Here is a 22,700-nt window from a genome sequence, read left to right on the forward strand (position 1 = left end):
AATGTTCTGACCCAATTGTCCAGACATTTCCCCCCGACTTTGCCTTTCGCATATGAAGAACGCAGCAGGAGATTGTTCGGGTCACGCGTCTTCACAGTAAAATCTCCGTAACATTCAGGCGAGAGGTGGAACATTAAGGAGACAGGACGTATAAATGCAGCTGTGGAAATTACAAGATATTTGTTTGTTTCAGATTTGCGATTATCGACTGTTACAAATGTCATCACAGCTCCCACTTGCTCGTGGTGAATCTCCTGGACAACATCCGGCCATATTCTCACACTGGCTCACTCAGTTTCTACCACAAACGCATGACTGAAAGCAGCTTTAGTGGGAATAACCTCATCTGAAATATTTGTTAATATGTTTTTTCCAGTACTCTAGTTTTGGATTATGCTTACGAATAAAGCAGACCACCAACTAGCACTTGTATCCAGCCACAGAACATAACATGAGTCTTATGGGCCAAAGTCTTTTCCACCTCAGGGAAAACCTGATCAGGTCTGATCAGGTTTCAACGATGAAATCTTCTAATTGCCATCTAGCAAATCTTGCAACACGTGCAGGAAGTTTTCATCCTGTAGTCTCACATGAGTTAAAGCAACAAAAACAGTTTGGTTATATATCAAGGAAGACTATACATGTAGTGTCTCATGCTAGTGATTTTTTTCAAAAAAGAAAATCCTGGATGTTTAGCCTTTATTCAATAGGACATGATTAAATGTGAAAGGGGGAGAGAGAGAGCAGAGAAGACGAAGGAGCGCCGGATCAGAACCAGACCTGTGGCCACTGCCGGAGGATTTAAGCTGCCATATACGCCCACCGCCCAACAAGCCAATTTCCTGTTGGATGAATATTGTATGAAAGCAAATGACAAGTGTTGTCAGTGAGCATTTTGCTCTTATGTTCAGCATCAACTTTTTGTGTGTGTCAGATACGTTAATTAACATTCCCTCACTTTGTTGAGAGAAAATATCATCTCGGCTGCTGGGTTTATCTGATTACATATTCATTGAAAAATTCATGGTACAAGCCTTTTAACGTGTGTATAATGTGACACCTTCAGCCTTTGATCGTTTGTTCGCCGTCGTCTTTGTTTACTCGCTTGTTTGGCCACGAAAACACAAAAATGTTCATGCTTGACGAAAAAGTGTGGGAGACCACTTTTCGAGCATATTAATGTCAGAGCCTGGCTGCAGTTATGTCTCCCGGCTACGTTTAAATCTCCATATCAGAAAGAGACACGTTAGGTTGAAGCAAGACAACAGCGGCGCAAACTAAAACACAGCATCTGATGAGATGGAATTTCTGCTACCTGTGTGGAATACTGAGCCTCCGAATAAAAGAGCAGGCATACGCAGTGAAGAAAGACAGACATGGAGGGGATTATAATCAAAGATGGTTATTTAAACATTGTGAACAGCACAATTTAACTGTCGGAGTAGCAAAGCACAGCATGAAATCAGGAATTAAAATCTACCGGCTCCTGGTTTAGACGCTGTGTGAAACGGTGGCTGGAACACAATTAGCTGTTATTTCAAATTCAGTGCTTAAGTTGTTGTGATTAATTTACAGCTTCCTGACAATCTTATTGATGACAATTCACATCCACTTCAATACGATCATTAACTCATGTAAATGATGTGCAGCCTCCGTCAGGTCTTACCTCTGCAAAAAAAAAAAGTGTGATGAATATTTTGTCATAACTTTTAACTATAACTCTTTTTTTTTTTCTGCTTTCTATTTGGTTCAAAGCAAAAGCAACCAATCATTTTAAAAGATTAACTCCACGACACCCATTGGGTATTCTGTTTTCTAAACGTGTCATTTTGTGCTTTGGAAGTTTTCCATCATCTCCATTGATTACGCAGTGTGTGTGTCTGTGTGTGTGTTGTTTTAGGTCTTTTGTATCTCAGGGGATGGGAGAAAAAAAAAAAACATTTCCCCCAATAACTAATGCATTCCTGTCACTGTAAACTGCCAAGTCCAGCCATTACTTAAGCCGACTGCCACCGGAGAAGTCCCCGTCATCTTTAAACATGATAGCAACTGCGGCGGCGGCGGCGCTCCAGGCAACGTGCTGCTTCGAGGTATAATGTCACCAAGCCAGGGTCCCTTGGTTTGCTTGTTATTGGCGATAATGAAAGTAAAGAAGAAAACACAACATCTCCCCATTTGAATTCCAATTGTATGATTTTCCCCAATCAGAAAATGCATAAATTTGTTTTCATTACCCAATCACAGCCAGAGTATGCGTCTACCACACTGCGACAGTTATTAAACTAATTAATCACATGCAAACTTGTCAAATATGATCCCGCACCCCCTTTGTCACTTTGATTAAATTTGAAACGTAAACGTGTGAGAGAGAGAGAGAGACTGAGAGTGGGGGAGGTGGAGAGGAATAAAGCAATGACAGTGCTTGAACATACAACTGACGGCGGGGACTTTATTTGCTGCTTAAAATGCACTTTGTAGAGCAAAACTACAGTCTGAGGAATTACAAGTGCCAAAGAAGTGCTGGGAGCCCATGTTGATGTGATGCATTATGGTCCCTGAGCACAAATGATTCATGAAAAAAAAAAAGGGCACACATGCATGTCATCTGAGGAGTAAAAACTGGGATTCACTGAATTATTACAGTAGAGAGGGTGAAAATTGAATCCTGTGCACCATGAAATAAAAGAGAGGCTAACACAAAAACTAACACAACAGGAAATGCTTCCTTGGGTTCTTTTTTCCATAAAATGTTTAAAAAGAATTTCCCCATTCAGGCTTCTGAGCGATTGTTTTTCTTGTAGTAACCAGCGTCCACACTTTCACATATAGCACACAGGATTGCTGGCGTTTCTATCAGCATCTTACAATCACATCAGTGGACAGTGCATCCCTAAAGGCTTGAGACAGGCTGGATTAATGAACAGACGTATGGTGCTGACACCCCGGGGGACAGGGAGGTAGAAGACAAAAACGGCTGGTGTGAAAGGAATTATCTTTGTAGTTGTTTTATTTCCACTGGTTGCTACTTTCAAAATCCATATTTAATAAGCCTGAAACTTTGCTCACAATCAGCTGAATAATAATAATGGTGCATTAACAGTAATGCAAAAATCAAGAGAAGGGCTTATGGGCGATCTGAAATTAAACATTTCCAAATGTCGAGGTGCTACAATAAATTCAAAGCGTAACATGAGGGGAAAACAATCCGAAATGTTAAAAACTTCAAGCGCCTTTGATTTTCTTCAAACGTGGTATGGATCACAATCCCCTCAGGCAGCAACCAGGGGGCCGGAGGATGATTAAAGTGCATGAATAAGAAGGTTTTACAAGGTCAGACATTAGCCCCTTTCCCTCATGAGACTTCTCTATTAAAGGGTCTCACCTAAAATTATACATGCATAAAAAAAAAGAAGTGCGGTGGCTGTGGAGAATACGGACGAGACGTGCGGGAAATTATCAGGAGGAAAAGAAAAAACAAAACTGCTAAACTTTTCCCTTTGTTGCATCTGAACACCTCAACAGTGGCAGCTTTTTAATGCACTTTTCATCATCCTGTAACACCCCCACAAACTCTGGTAAAATGCCTCTGTGAATTGGGAACCCATTCCATTTGATTTTATGGATCAAGGAGTTTTCTATGCAACCAGCTCTGGCATGCTAAATGGAATGGCTGTCTATCTAATGAACTGGTTTTAAACGCGTGTCCCCCGGGGCAGTGTGATTTCCTCTTTTTTATTGTATATTTATACCGATGAGATTACGTGCAACAATAACTGCCTCGTCCCGATTAAGCATGAGGACAATGTGGCCCAAGTGGCAGCAACAAAAAAAGACCATACAACGGAACTGACAGATGGTTTGGTTTCTTGTCACCATGAGAAGAAACCAGAATTCAAAGAGCCACAGAGATGTACTCCACGGCTGAGAAGGAAATCTGGTCCTGCTCCTCCTGAGGCCAACGAGGGGGACCACACCCTAATCCCCACGTCGCCACCACAGCAACATCCAGCGTCGCTTCAGAGGCAGGAGCTCGGGGGATGTGTTGTCAATAAAGACGCTCATTAACTGTCATTATCTTCAACACGGTGTCCTAGTTTGGTCAGCTGTCTGAGGGGACCCTGCAAAAATGGTCAATCAGGAGCCTAAAAATCATTTGGCTGCCAATACCTCCCTGATCACCAGCTGGCTCGCACACTGAGACTGGTGCCTTCTGGGTGGGGTGGGGGGGTGGGCTCTGCATCCTTTGAGTATAGGATCTGCTGCAATGGCTGTTTAAAATGATCATCAACATAGTCCTATCACAGCTTGAACCCCCATGTGAGGCACAAGGCTGAAAAAATCGTATTTCCAGACAGGCTATACCACAGCCAAGAGTCTTTATGAGTATTTTTAATTAGTTTACCTTCTATTTGTTTCTCTATTGATGGTGCATGCCATTATAAATCACGACTCTTTAAATCTCCATCCCCATTCACATTCAGGACGGACTGAAGCAGGAACATGCCCAGTCAATCAATACTACATGTAGTTAAGAACCATGAATTTTAAAGGGTTCTTCGTGCAGTATGTGTTTTTATACCCATGGTTGAGTCCAATCAATGTTATCGCTCTTAAAGTCAGAGAGCAGAGGAATATGACTCCGGGCTTTGATGTCTCAGACAATCACAGAAATCAAATAATAGTCGGCTGCTGTTTTGTGGACAGATTTGAGGTTTTTACGCGATGAAAATCCTTTATCATATCTGAACTCTCGAGATCCCCCGCTGGCGCTTTCACCATCACCCACTGCATCTTTCTCATTTCGCTCCCTGTGGGATTTTACACCTCGGCCAGATCACAGGCAAAGTCTCGAAGTGAATATTTGATAGAACCTCCCTCCACCACAGAAACGAAGTAATTTTCCTTCAAATGTCCCTTTTAGATTGGATTTATTATCAGTCATTTGGATCTAATATAGCCTGAGCTCTAACATATAGTCATAAAACGCCATCAATTTAAACTGCAGCTTCAGTCGCAGTTTTGGGACCACAGACAGAGATTCAGGCTGTATAAATCAAAACTGTTGACTGGCTGCAGTGACAAGCCCATCAGTGACGACCCAGTGAAGAGTGTTCTGCGGTACAAAAGGCCATCGTTGGCGAAGACATCTCGAACCAACGACATATTTCACAATAAATCCCACAAATCAGATTTTATCAGGTGAATTACTGGTGCGTCTCTGTCCACGACGATACATCTGTGTTGCCTCTCACATCAGGATATGTTGCAAACAGAAAATGCACCAGATAAGAGAGAAAAAAACAATGTTGAATGATAAAATCCACCAAGTGAGATATATGTGCATTATTCCGGATGACATATATATTCTCACTGTTTCTGGGACACAAAAATCTGCAGATGTGGTCCCAGATTAATGTCCCTGCCAGTGCCACACATTCTCTTGCCAAACAAATTAAGGTGATCTAAATTACCTGAGGGGAAAAACATAGCTCCCTTCTTTTGTACAAGGCAGTTTGTATAGTTTTAAGATCTGTGTGCCTGATTTGTGCTGGTGCTTGCAGACGGTTTGACACGGTGCATACCTAAAGTAAGAGATACAATCTCCATTGTGGAAACCCAAATGGGTGTGTGCAGCTGTGATGCCAGTGTCTGTGGGGGGGGGGGGGGGGGGGGGGGGGGGGGGTTCTGGGTGGCTGCTGCAAAGTCTTGTTGTCCATTTCATTTGTGCACATTCACACCAACCTGTTTCAAAGTGCAAAGCCTGGCAGCTTCTCAACAATAAACATGTTGCAGTGCTGTCTGCAGCCAGGTTATTAGACGACTATGAACTATGTGAGCCAAATGTCAACGACTGAGGCATGGCTCATTTGCCAAAAGGTCGAACTGTGTCTCATCAGCGTCACGTTAAGGGCCAGGTTGGACACAATCCCCTTTTAATTGTCGCTATTGCACCTTGATGACAGACATTACTTGATTATATCATAAATAATTAATGTGTTGTGATTGCTGCCAAAATGCCTGCGCCTTCCCATAGTGCCGTGTCATCCTCATTTACCTGGGGGTTAACTGTTCATTTAAAAGTTCAGGTGGCAACACAGTTTGTTGAAATCAATGCCTCTGCTCGAGTTTGAAATCCTGCAGGTGCACAGTCTCATCCAGCAGGCGAGCACACGGACAGGAGCGCAGTGCGCGTAATCATAATCTCCATTTATACAGCAACGAAATACATAATCATGAATATAAGGAAATTAGCAAATGCATTGTTGAATTCAAGACTCAGGCACATTGCAATTATTCATTTGTGGGAGACGAATTCCCCTCGTGCGCACTGAAACAGCTGTGCGTAAAAATGTGACAGATTCATGTAAATGTATTTTATAATTTACATATAATGGAGAAAACGTTAATTAGCTCTTAGGGTCTTAAACCCTTTATGATGTGTGTTGCTGTTGGATTCAAACTCACGCTGCTGTTGTGTCCAGACCAGTGCACCATCGCCTGGTTGTGCGCAGAGTCTCCCGACAGGGCGAAAGTGGACGTGTCCACGTAAGGCTCACTTTGTCTGGGGTTGGACCCCCGGGTTTCCTCCCCGGTGCGCCGGTGCTCGCCTCTGGAGCTGGAGGCACCTTGGACCGTCTCCACAAACCTCTCCCTTGACTGCGCTCCTCCACTTATACTCATATCCACATTCTCGCTGAATTCTGGACCCACACTCCTCTTCACCTTCTTCTTTCTTTGAAAAATATTCGCAGTACTTCGCCTCAAGTTGTCCTCGGAAACGCTGTCGTACTTTTTACCGGGTATTTTGAGACGATTCGCGCAGTTTGGTGCCGTTTCGACGCCGATCGGTGCCTCCTGTTTCAGTCCCTTCTGTGTTTCATTCCTAGTTTTCTTGCCACGGTCCGGTTTCAAATCGCCGTCTGGTTCCGTTCCAAAAACTTCTGCGCAATTGTCGACTTTGTGTAAGACTTCGGCTGGTTGTCGGGTTCCACGTGCTTCCAGCGGCACGACCTCCAGCCGATAAAATCTATCGTTAGCTCGGGGTGAACTTATTTCCGCTTGAGCCACAAAGTTGAGGCGAAGGGGGCAGAGCAGCGCGACAGCCAAAAGGGAAAAGCTCCAAAATGACCACAGCTCCATTGTGTTCTTCCAAAACTGAGTCTATCAGAGAGAGGGACACGTGTGACAGAGCTGTTCAACTTCTCAAAAACAAACCATTCAAGGCTTCATCTTTACGCGCAAGAAGCCGCTCCGCAGACCTGCTCGCGTCCAGGACTTTGTCAAAGTGAGGAACCAGTTGGGGAGGCGCTGCGCGTCAGGCGAGCGCGCCGACGGAGAGTGGCTGCGGGAGCGGTGCGAGCTCATTGTTCATGGGGAGGCAGCTTTAAAATATCGAAATCATCCTGAAATGATTTCACGCTCTTATTTCCGTCTGTATATACATTTTTTATTATTCAATAACGTCTCGTCTGTTTTCGCAAACACATAGAAGTTGTTCCTGAGCAGCTCTTTGATTGACTCGGCGCGGTTGACAGCAAAAGTAATCTGTGCTTTGCAGACGTGTTCACGCTGTGGCTTTCTGCCTCTGAAACGATGCAAAAAGACAGAAAACATCATTTGTTTGCATCAGTCAACACCGGATTCACCTGTCAACTGCGTGCACGCGCGTGTGCATGTGGTCGAGGACATTTTGGGGGAAACTCAGATGGACTTCTGATATGTTAACGTGGTTTTTAATGTGCAGAGGTGCAGGATTTTCCACCTGTACATCTGATATAAGCCTTTTTTAATTAGGCCAGTAACACGGTGCGCCCCAGGCCTTCTGCTACATAACAGCCCAGGAAACAAGAAAAGCTTTGAAGTCATACTATGATGTGTTTGCTGTCATCCTCATGACATACACACATACACACACACAACAACAACAAAAACAACCACAACTCCATTTTAATCTTAGCACCTTCAAGTTTCTTGTTATTCTTGCATTTTTACAGTGCAGATTTGAAAAATGGAGCTTTCTCCAGATCAATACGCTATTTGAAAGGTATTAGTTTCAATTAGTGAAGCCGAATGGATCCTGAATGGCAATCCCTATTTCCTGCTGACAGAGCTGCCTGTCAGTTGGAATCTTGTTGAAAAGACTTTATTCTGAACATTTATTACGATGCCTGGTGATGAGGAGCTAGAAACGCACATTAGCCGGGTTTATATCCCAAGGGAGAGCCATAAAGACAAGGATCTCCATCTTCTTCAAGGACAACAAGCACATGTTTGCGTCATAAGAATGTTACCAGATGCTATATGGAAAGACGTCAGACATATTGTGGGATAAGGAGACAGTAATTACTCCAACCTGTCAAGGTTAAACCAATCGAGCACCTGAGGATACTCATGCACTCTTCCGCACTTGCATGAACATGACAAGTAGTGCTGACGGTTGAGAAAAACTGTAAACGTGAAGAGACTGTGCTGGAAACTTACTCTGCATTTGATGGTGAACACAATATGTGAAAACAAGTGAATCCACCTCACGCACACTTTCAGAATTCATATTTAGGATCGCAGCTTGTTTCTGCTCTGTGGATGAATCCTCTGCTGCAAAATCATGCATCTGCTGAGCTGTAAAACACAGTGTATTTGGGGAATAAGATAATTTGCCACCCTTGAGCTGCACGGCAGGAACCGAGCACAACACTATCCACTGGAAGGACTGACATTGACATGAGTTCATTGCACCTTCTGATCATTCACAAGTCCTCAGACAGAGCAGTGAAAACAGCAATCAGAAGAATAGCCAGAAGTGCCATCAGCCTCCTCGCTGACCTCACTTCTTGGTCACCGGTTTTTGGCACGGCTGTACAAACAAATTGAGATTCATACGACTGAGGGCCCCGGGCAGCAGGTGCTACTGTTGCAACTCCACCTCACACCAGACAGCTCACTCTCTCCGCAGCCCATTCCCGCCAGAACGCCTCTGCAATGAGGGGGTAATTGGACTGATCACACTCTGTTTACCCATTATGCTGCTAAAATGAAGTGGGTTGTTCCCAAACACAGTGTGACAGGCCGGGGAGGGAGGAGAAACCTCCTCCATCAATGACACATCTTTTAATCTGCACTAACCTTGGGCCGGGGGAGCTCTGTGAAGATTCCTGTGTCTGTGTCTTTTGTGCGCTTGTATGTGTGAGAGCGTTTGTGATTACATGTGGAGGAATATCCGAGTGTGTGATACGCGTGTGTGTGTGTGTGTGTGGCCATGCCCCGTATCCTACGTGTGCTTTAACTATGACAAGGAATATTGCATATCTTCCTGGGTGGAGGACATCTCAGATTCTGCATAAATCTGAGCCACAGTGAAAGAGAATAAGAGAGAAAGCGAGATGAGAGGACAAGCCTGAAAAACTGTGTAAATCGGTGTAGCTCATTCAATTTTATGTGCTCGCCTCCCCGGTGTAGATCATTAGCAAGATTATCAGATGTAATCAGCTCATTCTGGTGGCACACAACTCAGACAGTTCCCCTGCAAACGGCACCGTTCTCCCTCCTGCTTCCTCTGAAGACAGGGAGCAAAACTCTGAAGCTTTCAGGACAAAATCCCATTTGTGCATCCGCTGTCTGCATCCCAAGCTTGTTAGTTCCAACACTTCAGTGATCCCGGCGGAGCGGACGCACAGGCAGTAGCAGGAACCATAATGGCCATCACCCAGACAGCTCACACTCGCATGCGGGAGATGAACAGCAAGGTGCACTCCCCGCTCGGCTGTGCCCCTGCCATTAAAGAGAGAAACTTTCTTTTATTGCAGATGGCAAAACACTTATTTTGCACCTCCTTCATTGTCTAGATGAAAGAGAGGCATTTTAAAATCGCAGTGGGAGGAGCAGTTTAGGACAGTTTGCCGCTGTAATAAACTGGCCCTGTCACTGCAAATGCACCTCTCCTCATATAGGTGAGTCGCTGCATGTATATTACCTCTTTGATATCTTTGTTCTCGAGCCTCTGCCTGTACACGATGAACACGGGGATGAACCTGTCAAGACATCAGTGCAGTTTACCTGACCTCCCTCAGCTGCAGCTCAGCCCTCACACACAGTTGGGATGAATCAGATCGAGGAATTCTCTCAGTCGCGCCGCAGTTATAGAATTATAATTTTTGTTCCTTCATCCATATATGCTAACGTGATAAAGATAAGTCAGAACCTGGACTTGATATAGTTTGATCTGTTTTTTTTATGCTGCTGTTCATAATAACTGGTGTGATCCGTGATCGGCGGCTGTGGCTCAGGAGATGGAGCAGGTCGTCCTCTAACCAGAAGGTCAGCGGTTTTATTCCTGTCTCCATCCTGCGTTCCGAAGTGTCCTTGGGCAAGATACTGTTCCCAGCTGTGCCGGCATGTGTGATATAAAAAAAGTGTGCTGCACATAGAAGCACTGTGTGTGCGTGTGAATGGTTGAATGGTTAAGTGGTCATCAAGACTAGTAAAACCCAATATAAATAGAGACAGTTACAGTTTAGCTTCATCTAAAACCATTAACTGTAAGTGCAACATACCTGGAATTAAATAATCTGTCATTACAATCCTGTCTCCTGGAATTTACATCTATATTCAATGAATCAAGTTTTGTAAGAGATGTGAATCCAACTGAATGACATTTTCTACATAATGTGAAAACAATGTAAATGAATATACCTGCCATGTCTTGACCTTATGAGTAAAATGCTTGCAAAAAAATATTTCATATGTTTTTATCTTTCTTTATACAGCACAGACTCTCAGAGTTTAATGGAAGTGTTAGAGCATGTTAGGGTGCATGTTTAAATCATTAACTAACTTAAAGGTCCAACGTATAAGATTTAGGTGAAAGGGTCTAATGGCAGAAATTGAATATATAATAATAGGGATGATTTCACTTATCTGTAATCTTTATATTTACATCGGGAGCGGGTCCTCTCTACGGAGGCCGCCATGTTTTTTGCTGGACAAATAAACACCTTTTGAGTTTTTATGACAACTGAAGGCTGCCACAGGTTCTCTTTCATGTTTGGAAAGGGAGGGTGGGGTGATGGGTATTCTGCTGCAACATGGAACTTCACCACTAGATGTCACTAAATTCTACACACTGAACCTTTAACCAAAACCATCATTCATGCCAAAGCCTAAACACACACACACAAAGACACGCACACACAGAAACACACACACACACACACAACTCATGTCATGCAGACCCCAGTCGACCCTGTCAAAGTCCTTGGTTTTGTACACCATGCCATCCACCCTGAACTCTCCCTACCACTTCCAAGTTGCCAGGGCAGAAAATACACACAAAGCTGTTACTTTCCTCTAAAAAAAATGTAATTGGCAAAACAAATTGTTAATATGTGCATACAATTTCCAGGAGACGGGGGTTGCTCATTGAACAGGAAAACTGTGGCCCTGAGTGTTTCAACGAACAATTTGAGAAATAATTTAGCCTTCATTTTCCTTTCCAAATAAACGTGGTTTGTTTGAAACCTCATGTGCAAATTTCTTGCCTCGTCTGACTTGATGTCACAGCACAACCGGATTTCAACAACTATAGTAAGAATACAGATGTTAGCATCACATAACTACAGAGAGAGCAATCCTTTATCAAGGTTTGGTGCTGATGCCTTGATGGAGACCGTTGTCATCTCTGCTTTACATGGCTGGGAATGTCTTTCTATACAGCTGTGAGTTTGCCTGTTCTCTCAATTCCACTCCAACAAGCCAGTCAGGTGAAATTTATGCCTGAAAATGACATACCCAGGAATGTGTGTGACGGTCTGTCGCTGTCGACTCTTTGACGGACTGACAACCTTCGCAGGCTGGTTTCCTGTCTTGCAGCAAAAGCAACAAACCTTGAGTAGATTTAATATGAGAATCCAATGAACAAATATGTTTTTCTATTAAACCATCTTCCGAGAGACGACGTTTACGAACATGAATCTGAACGTTTTTTTGATCCCTTTTTGCTAGAATATGTCCCCCCCCCCCTCTGGCCTCGGCAATTATGACCAACAGATATATTAGCACAATTAAGCAGCTGCTCTGTTCATGTCTAATAAACATGTTTGTTTATCGCCACTGAGAGAGAATACCATCTGTTGTCAAAAGCAAATTCTTTGACCCACTTTGAAAATACCAGATTTGTCGCTTAAAGGGAAACGCCGGCAGACGAATGCAGAAGGGAAGTTCCTCTTGCACAAAAGAACATTTCATCGCGTGTAAACCTGAATCCATATGTTAGCAAAACTGCTGCTATTGGAGACGTCCATGCTGAAAACAGTCGTGTGCACATTTCATCCACAGAAAAGGAACTTATTCTCCGTAGACAAAGGAAGAGGGAAGCAGTTCAAACTTGTGAAGCCACTCTCATGTATAATGAACCCTTCCACAGACAGTGGCACCACACTTATGCATAATTGCATTACAGTATGTCAAAGAGTGAAATTAGGAAGGAATCAGTGAGGAGAAACAAAGTAACTGTAGCTCATCTGCTGTCAGTTACTTCAGTGAAAAAGGAAGATTTTTCTGCCAGAGAACAATGGGTACAGTGCAGTGCTAGTGTGGCTCATTTGATTTCTATATAAATCTTATTTTTTCTTTATGTTAAAGTTGAGGCAAACACGGCCTGATTCTACAAAGTGACCTCTGTTTTTCACTGGAACAGCATCAGTGAGATGCCGTCATATCATATATGGACACAATGTCTGGTTTCTAGCTTTAGGACATCTATATGTTCACTGGAACGTCAGGCCTTACTGTGGGTGTAATATATGCATGCATAGATACAAAAACGAATGGTATTCTTATTTAAGTTAGAGGCAAACAACAGCAGCAATAGATCATGTTAAAATTCACCTAAATCCTTTTTGTCCTTGTTTGTATTAGCATGATGTTTGGGGAGATTCATAGCAAGAGAACATGGCATGTACATGTTTTTCATGACAACTGATTTAAAAAAAACAAGACAAAGCATATCCCCTCCATCTTCCCTGCTCCGACACGATGAACAAGTAATACTTGCATCAGTTTACTGTCGTGTTATATTTTATGGCGACTAGAGAGAAGTCAGAGGAAAAGGAAAAATGTCTCCCCAATTATGGATTTTGTCCCACACTCGCACACTGGCTGTGTAACTCGGACTTTCGCGGGGCTTCCTCCAGGCTTCCCTCGCAGACTGAAAGGAAAGTCGATACTGTTTAAAACCCTCAGCAACTTCTTCCAAGATTTTTTAAACGAGCACTTGAGAACTTGGCCAAAGGTGATGTGTTCTCTGCTCCCGTACTTTTTTGAGTCCATTGGCCGGGAATTGCTTACCACCAACAGCCTTTTTCCTCCCACCACACATGCCCACACACACACGCACACGTTCACACACGTTCACACACACGTTTCTCCTTTTTGTCTCCCTCTTTCTTCCTTTCAAGTATATTCCCACCCGCTACCCCACCCCGTCCTCGCTGTCTATGTGTCTCCACTTGCACTTCCTCGCTTCTCTCCCATCTCACCCCTTTTGAAGTCTGAGACAGCTCCAGATCCAGCCATGGTTCTCTTTTTTTTGGGCAACCGAGGGGAAATGGCTCCGAAAGAGGGGCTCAAGTTCGATTACGGCTGTTAATCAAAACATCGACACTGTCCGGTGTGATGTGAGAAATGATTTTTGGTTTCAATCTGTCAAAGCCACTATGTGTTACATGCACAGAGGCGCTTGTATGAAGAATATCGTACATTTACGCACCTTTACTGTCTGGGCAGGATTAAAAATTGAAAGTTCCCTTCACTTTACAAACACACTCGTGAAGATATGCAAGAGAGGACAAATGAAAGTGAAAACAGAACAAATACGACCACAAAATGTCCACGCTCAAGCTATTGTATCATCTCGTTCACCACACAGATATAACGCTGGTGTGCAAACCCTGGATTGTCTTGTTCAATCTTATGGAACATTCACTCTCAATGGGATTTGAAGCCTCTGGGTGTTAAAATCTCTGTGTGGGAATGCAGTTGTAGAATCTGATTCCTGAAAGAAGGCTTGCAAATAGCTATCATGCAAAGAAATGCACATAACATATAAATAGCGGTATTGAAAACGTTAAAATTCGGAGACGTCACTAAGAGGACGTCTTAAGTCTCAATAAATACAAGCAATCAAACCCCCGAGGTTCAACAAGTCCTCATCAACAATACAGGTCGTTTGTCTCTACACTGTGATGTGACCTATGTATAGGAGCCTCTCCTGAAATACTGCACTGAGCGAAAAAGTGCTCAGGGCATTTCCACCAAAGCCAATGGCCTGTCTCACCATAATAAAGAAAGAGAAAGAAAAATTCATGGTTCTTATTATTGATGCAGATTTGCTCCAAAATTGAATGGGTTCTTTTTTCGGTCATGTCCCTCCCATCGAGGAAGTTTTAGGGAAATCCGTTCAGTCCTTTTTTAGGTAAGACAGACAGAAATAAATAAATAGTCTTGGTTTTTATTATGTTTATACCAGATCACCTGATTCCCTCCTCTGCTGCTGTCATTATTACTATGGCCACATTTAACAGATATCCTGGTCCAAGTTTGACTTTAGTGCTTATAACAAAGCTCAGAGGTCAAGAGATGGCCAAACTGAAAACAGTATAGGGAACAAATTCAGTGATAGTGAATGCAAAATAAAAAAAAAAAAGAATAAAATTAAGTAAAAATGAAATACCATTAACAATAATCCAACCACAGGTATTACAATAATAAACTCAGATAGTAAAAAAGGAACCAGTCTCATAAAATTATAAATTATCCATCAATTATCTTCAGTTTTTCTATAGCAATCTATAACAGCTGATGTAGTATAAGTCGTGTCCAGTATGGATGCAGAACTGATCCAATGCCGGTTTGATGCTGATTGGTTTAACAGGAGAAACAGAGCTACACAAACACAGAGCTCAGGTTTACAGAAGTAGAGCTGGAACAAATACGACCTGGCAGGTTTACCCAGACCATGACCGGATCAGACGTGTCCTCTGTGGATTCGAGCCCGGGCCAGTTCAGCCATTGGTTGGTTTGGAACACAACTCCAGGAAGAAGAGACAGAACCTGTGTATCATCTGGAAGGAGACAGAGTTTAGACGTTTCCCAGTTATGTTACGTGACATCTTCACAAGCAGCTCTCTGAGGACACGGTAGCTTCTTGCTGCAGATTGTTTGTTGTCTGTAAGACGACAGGGTTCACGTTACTTGACAGTCACCGCATGCTGTGTGGTTTTCCCATTCACACAGCGAGATATTCCACCGAGGACTCTCCATGGGAGGGTAGCATCCCATCGAGGGTATGATTGGGAAAGGACTCCAGATCAGATTAAGACATGTAGTGCGAAGTAAGGATTTTTTTGAAGTAGAGAAAAAGTCCAGTGCACAGAGAAGAGTAACATATGACAAGAAGACAAAATGACTCATGCTACAACCAGGAGACAATTCTGGTCTGAAACATCAGTGAACTACCACGAGGCAATAAGATCATACTGAGAGAAGACTGTTCACAAAATCAAAACACGACGAGGGTCACATCCCAGACAAGAACAAGAAAGAGTGGCAGACCCTCAAAAACAATGCAACATGAATGACAACTCAGAAAATGATTCAGATGACGACTGTATAACCCAGGTTCCTCATTAGAGATACCTGCAGAGCAAAACCCCAGAGAAAAGACCTTTTTCTTTCCACAAGCAGCTCAACAGTCATCAGAGGAATCCCATCAACACGTCGAAGGATCGACATGCACTCTGTGACTCTGCGCCTGAACACTCACCACACGTTACCCTGGTACCTGAGCAGAACAGACCTGAGAGGCAGCACCTACCTTCTGCTGATCAGACGCCGGTGGAGGAGGAAGTCAAACAGAGACGCTGATGAAAATCCACGTGTCCTCACCGGCCCTGAGGAGGACGATGGAAGATCAGTAAGAAGACAATAAATTGGTGTAGTGGGTAAGATGTACAGAATAGTGTGATAAACATCTGTTACAGTGTTTATGATGAAATGAGGAATGAATTACATTAGTAAAGTATGAGAGCTCAACAGGTTTCAATGCTGTCATGGGTGTCACATTTCTACCTCGGTTTTGGTGCCAGTTTCATAATTGTTACAACACTCACACAGATGTTCTGCACAATGATGGATTGTTATCAACATCATCAACCACCTTTCATTTTCAACTTTAAATAGAGAGGTTTAGTTTAGATGATCTAGCGAACTGATGACTCGTTTACAATCTGTGGGTTTGTGTGATTTCTTGAGCTTCTGGCGAGTTTCCGTGTGTTCCCTGATCTCAGTCGTCCTCTCTCTCACACCAATTCATTCTCTGCCTGCACAGTGTCCTCCCCAAGACTGGATGAGTCAGGGACCTAATACCTCCACCTGCTAGTTAGTGGCTGACCCACTTAACCTCATGCACTGCAGCCGCCAACATCCAAGTAACCAGCAGTAGTATTAGTAGTATTAAAGAGATAAAATTTAGTAACTTAGAAACAATATAAATGTGAAAGAATGTACGACATAAAAATGTTAGTTGCTGTTATTCATCATTCTTTGAATATTTAAGATCGGTATCAGTTCTAATATGGTAAGTAAACAATATAAATGCACAAAGCCTTTGACGAGGTTGGGCTGCCGACTAGTTGCCCCGATGCAAATTTGATTTCCTTTTAGCCAAATGCTGTTGATGCCACTTGCTCAAACTTGCCAGAAGTTTTTCTTCTCATGAAAGGAACTGAGTTTATCATGAATTAAGTGGGTTATTTTCAGCAGCAGGAATCTGAAAGTTTGTCTTTTGATAAAAGAATTGAAACCGCAAGACTAACTGCTGATGGAAAATAATCACAGATTCTAAAGTGGAGCCGTTCTCCGGAAAAATTGCTAGCCTGTCAAAGTGAGCATCTTTTTTCCTCCTGTACGTCAGTACCTGGTCATATACAGACTTTCAGGATCTCAGGCATCTTTCTGAGAGGTTTACTGAACGTGAAGCAGGAGTCATCAAGACATAGTGGTAAACCTGGAGTTGCTACCCTACTCCACCCTATTACTACTCTTATTGGACCGTCACTGGGATGAATCTAAACTAAAGATGTCAGCATTCATCCTCTCTGGCTGCCGCCGATACATTTAGCTACTGCATCATTATCCCATCTGGCATAGTCCCTCTACCTTTCATAATCATGCACTGGAGTTGACGGATGGCGATGAATTGCATGCGATGAGACCCTCCTCATAAAAGCCACTGTTGCCTTCTTTTTTTTTATTACTTTTCAGTTGGAATACCAGGCTGTCACATTTACAGGCTCCACAGTGGATCTCATGATAAAACCGCACGGATAAAAAAAAAGTTGAGAAAGATGTATTAATTCTTTTTCTCCTCAGTTCTCGCAGCGGTTCCCACAGTAAAAAATGCATACTGTACCTAGAAGACCAGATCAGAACAGAGCGCAGCATACAGCTCATTATAAAGCCTGGGTCAATTCAAGCCGGAAAACGCAGACAAAGAAATGGATGAAGGATGAAGAGCGCCCTGAGGGATTCACTATGTGCTACAGACGCATATGCAACCATACAGACAGTAACACTCTGAATCATAAACACTTTAATTCACAGCATTACATTACACAAAAGGTTCACACTAATATTTTGGATAATATATGACTTTTCCTGTATGAACAGTAATAGAGCGTACAGCGTAATAGAATATCCCAATGCTATTTGAGGGATTATCAGGTGGGGTTTTTTCAGCAGTTTTTGTTCTGGGGCTGTTTACATGGATTAGCTTTTCCTCCTTAGTTCCAATTAATGGAAATCTTAATGCTACACCACATAAATATCCTGGAAACATAACTGTCTGCACTGTTTTTGGAAACAACTTTAATATTTGAATATGTATGTGTTTCAAATTATTTTGTTTGTTAATCCGTTGGCATGTCTGCGCAAAAACTTAAAAAAAAAAAACGTATGGAAACACTGTCTCCTACAAATTATAAGCACTGGACAAACCTCACTGATCTGCTTCAACCTGTTGCACATAGAAATTATACAGATTTGTTTACCAGCATCAATTACCAGCCGTTCAAAACTTAAACTGGAAACTAGTGTGTGTCACGAAACTTTCCAGTTAACTACCGGTATTGACCGTTTGAAGACAACCCCCCAGTGTTTAGCTTTTAACCACACACCATTAATTTTGTCTCTGTGAGATTAGACCACCTCATTTGGGCAGAAACTGCAGGTTCCCTCTTTGGGTGGACAGCTTCATGAGCCGCGTCCTTCAACGGCTTTAATTCCCTGAATGGAGATATAAGAGTCAGTGTCTTCATCTTGCAGATATACAGCTGATGTTCATTTAAAAAACACAAGATATATGTTGAATATAAATATTAAACTCTTAGATAAATATATATATTTTCCTTGCTGGGGTCCAGGGGGTCCCCAGCAAAAAGGGTCATATTTATTTTAACCATAATTTCATCTATGAGTAACACACTATCAGAATGAATGACCATTTTGGGCCCGAATTTCATACACTTCCTGAAATAAGTCCAGTGGTCCAGGTTCGTCAGTTAAGGCATCCTTGAAGTGCAAGTTTGAGAACCACTGGGCGACCCAACTTGGTCTCCCCCTCTCCCCCTCTCTCCCCTCCTCCCCCCCTTCTCTCCTTTTATCCTCCGTGCACTCAACATACAGTTTACGGCCTCATAGTCTTTGTCCGAGGTTTAAACATTTCCTTTGTTTGACAAATTTCCAGCATAATGACTTTAGTAATCACTCTTCAATTCATTACCTATAATCTATAAAACTGACAAGTCACTGTAATTGACTGAATAAATCAAAGTGCAAACAACTTCACACATGATGCGAGAAAATGTAATGTTTGAATGACAAATCCACATTTATCTCTGCTGCTCTGTAACTCACGGCACTGGATCTTTCTCTTTTTCTCACTTTAATGATGTATTTTTATGGAGAGTAGTCTTTGGATGCCATATGCATGCTTGGACATTCATTACGAGATTGAGTTGTAATAAAAGAGCAGTAATATCTTGGAATATCAAAAAATTAAGGTCCTGGTCATGATCCAGAACACCATGAATCATAATGCAATTTAAAACGTTTCAACTAACAGCTGCTCTTATCAATATTTTTATAATAACAGTAGATGAAAGGACCGTGAATGTGAAGTACAGTGATTAACTCACAGTTAATTATCACCTTAATTTCTTTTGAGATTCATAGAGAATCTTTTAATTTAGTACCTACACTTATCGGTTTCACCTTCGTTTGACTGTTTTTTTGTTTATTTTCACAAGATTATGCAAAAAAAAAATACTAAACCAATTTCAATCAAACTTGGTGTAGGGATGGAGCCTGGATCTGAAAAGAACCCATTAAAGTTTTTCAGTGGATAAGTTAAAAAAGAAGCATAGTTTGTGGACTTATATTTATGAGTGTGTATAATGTGGTGCAGAGCCAAAAGAAAATCTGAATCTTTTATTATTTCTATAGGGGGTTAGTCTTTTTCCAGGCACTGTATATTAGAAATAAGACTAAAAACATGCAACTGCCACTGATCATGTGGATTCAGGTGAGTAAAAACACCACTGAATCTTTAGTAAGTAAAGAACATATATAATAAAAAAACGTGGAAAAAGTTGATCATGTGTAAACAAAAAACCTGATATATTTTGGGGTGTATTCAAAAGAGCTCAAAACTAGTGGACAAAGTGGACCAGCTCTTAACATTTCACTGAGGAGTCGATAGAGACCAAAACAGAGCTGGAAAGAGAGTGAATATTGAGTGTGGACACAAACATGACTTAAAGTGGGGGCCACTGCTGCTCTGCTGGATGTTTGCGAACATGTCTGCCATGATATCACTTGTGTTTGCAGTTTGTTATTCTGCCCTGTGGCCAAAAATCAAATAATGCAGCTTCAGAGACCAGTGAACTCAACAATTCTAAATCATTGAAAATCGAGTGTTTACAGTTGACAAGGAAAATGAGGCTTTCTCTGCACAAGAAAAAAGATAATGGCGTGAAGTCTTTTAGAGGTGAAATTCTGTTTCTACACTTTGGATTTTCTGTGTTTGTAATGCTTTGTAGCTCTAAATATTTTTCTTTACATCCTCCCTATACACTACACATATAAGTTAAACACTCTTTGTCTGCAGCGTATTGGTCTAAAGCCCATATGACAACTGTATTAGAGACAAATTTGAATCCAGACGTTTAAAAACCTTATGTGTCATTTAAATCCTCTCTCTGAACAACTCAGTCCAAAACACTGAGATAGGGAAAAAAAATTAAGAATAAATGAAGGATCACATTTAATTTGGTGTTTTATCAAAGTGCCAACATTGTCATTACAAGCTACTGGAGTAAAACGAATTGGTGGTGCAGAGTTTTTCAGGCTGAGGGTACAAACATGGTATAAGAGTCTGCTGGGCATTCATAATTTCCAAACTTTAAACTGCCTCCTGTAGGGCCAGGGGCTGAGTATTATCAGGGATGACACGACTTTTACTTCCTGGATCCCCCGACTACTCGCTGTTGTTAACTCTAATGCTTTACATTTTTTTCAACTCCGTGCTGAGGAGTAAACGCACCAGTTAAGCTGCACAATGGTGACTAAGCTGGGATACTGGTATATGTTGGTACTCATTACACAATCGCTCCATGTCACAGCGGATCGGATGGCGTCGCTGTGATGGAAGTGAACGATGTGAGAGGGCAACGTGCGGCTGCAGTGCCCCACGCTGCGCTCTCCCTCCCCAGGAGGATGGAGGCTTTAAGCTTTCCTCTGTGACTAAATTAAAGGATCTTCCCCCCGTGCCCCGGCTCCTCTGTGCCACTCTCCCTCTCTGTTGGGCGGCTTTCACCACAATGAGATGGAAATGTGACACAGTTAGGTGGGACTCCTGCCTGGGCCTGTGCAGAGGAATGGAGGTGTGTGTGACATATTTCCAGCGACTCCTAGCTGCTCCCAGAACAGCTGCTGAGGACTGTTATGACAGCTTTCCACTGAGAGCATAGGAATCCATCTTCTCTCCACGACACTTCTATTCCAGTTCAGTCATTCTCATTTTTCCCTCTTCCACAGTTTTTGCCATGCTGTCATTCAAGCGAGACTAGATTGGGTTTCGGGGTGGGGGGGTGGGGGGGTGGGGGGCTGAAACGTGGTGCAAAGCATTTTTTTTTTAATAACACTTGGCAGATATAATTACTCACTTCTTTGAAACCTTCATAATACAACACCGAGCTCTGAGTGCTCACACTACTCACCGCCAGATATTAGAAAGACAGACTTTGATCATGCAACGTCTCTAACTATCCTTTCAGGAGACGTTTGACAGCTCCATCAAATCAGAGTCAATGCCTTTGGACAAATTTGGAATCAGAAGGAGACAACAGAGCCAAAACAAAAACTCTTGTATTTCCTTGTTTCCTTTTAGCTCATGCCGTACAGTGTTCACTTTGATGCACTCGGTAAAAACACATATTTTGTACTTTGCATGAACTCGGCAGAAAGGTAGCGGAGGGTGTAGTTCACTTCCAACTGGTTCACTTCTACTAATCTCAAAACGGACACCTGTTTATCCTGGCTTTGCTGTGCAGCACCGGCAGGAGAGCAGGAGGAGACATGTTTTCTGAGCAGCAGCTTACGCATAAAGCTCTGCTGCAAGACACAAAATGTAAAAAGTACAAATTTAAAATCCTCCTCCCAGAGAAAGAAAAAAAGCCTAGAAAACAATAGCAAAGGATTTGGTGTTTTTGCTGGGGGCGTGTTTGGAGGGCGCCAGGCAAAATTTTTATTTCTTTTAATAATCTCTCTGAAACAGATGACATTCATGTCCCACTGATATTGCTGTAGGTTAAAGGCTGGAATATTCATTAAGCGTTGCATACACACAGTATGAAGGCAGATGAGTGAAGAAGTAGAGGGCTGAACAGTCGGGGCAGTTAGTCGGGCGGCTGGTCCTGCAGCTAGCGAGTGGAAAGAGTTGAGGATTGTTTTCAGTCAACAGAAGAAACTTGACTGTGACGGTTGACGGGGCGCCCCAACAGAGTGCACACAGAAATGATGATAATGTGCAGTGGTGAAGGATTTGTCACATCAAGTGAGGACAACAGTGGAACTAAGTACACAGGGCTCTGACATGGGGACGACACAGGGATGTTTTATCTGCAATATTGACTTTTTTTCTTACTTACTGGAGTTTTATGGTTTAAAATGATTGAATAGAGGCTTAAAAGGATAAGCGTTATAGATGATAGATGGACGGATGCATTATTGATTATTATTTTTATATACAGATTAACTGTAAGAGCAAACGTGTTTTGAAGGAAACATAATCACTGGCAGGGATAGGTTCAGAGGCACATTCATTAAAGGTTTAGTGTGTAGTATATAGTGACACCTAGTGGTGAAGTTTGGACTACTGTAAAAAAAAAAACATGGCAGCCTCCATAGAGGGGACCCGCTCCAGTTTATAGTATTTAAATATAAAGGGCCAATTCTAGGGTAAAGAAAACAACAATTCGTACAATTTAGATGGTACATATATTATTATATATATTATATTAAATTTCTACCAATAAATTCCTACACACTGGATCTTTAACAGCAGTGGGTTTACAGTGAGGTGGTTGGGT

General features: G+C 42.4%; 1 protein-coding gene across 1 annotated transcript in view; it reads right to left on the reverse strand.

Moving 5' to 3' along the window:
- Positions 1–7,366, reverse strand: part of sorcs3b (sortilin related VPS10 domain containing receptor 3b) — a 42,294-nt gene extending 34,928 nt beyond the window's left edge. The window contains exon 1 of the mRNA XM_034608441.1: positions 6,466–7,366. Coding sequence (XP_034464332.1) covers positions 6,466–7,140 — 675 coding nt within the window. The 5' untranslated portion in view covers positions 7,141–7,366. The remainder of the gene's footprint in view (positions 1–6,465) is intronic.
- Positions 7,367–22,700: the final 15,334 nt, after the last annotated feature.

The sequence above is a fragment of the Hippoglossus hippoglossus genome, chromosome 15 (genome assembly GCF_009819705.1).
Source record: "Hippoglossus hippoglossus isolate fHipHip1 chromosome 15, fHipHip1.pri, whole genome shotgun sequence".
Lineage (NCBI taxonomy): Eukaryota > Metazoa > Chordata > Actinopteri > Pleuronectiformes > Pleuronectidae > Hippoglossus > Hippoglossus hippoglossus.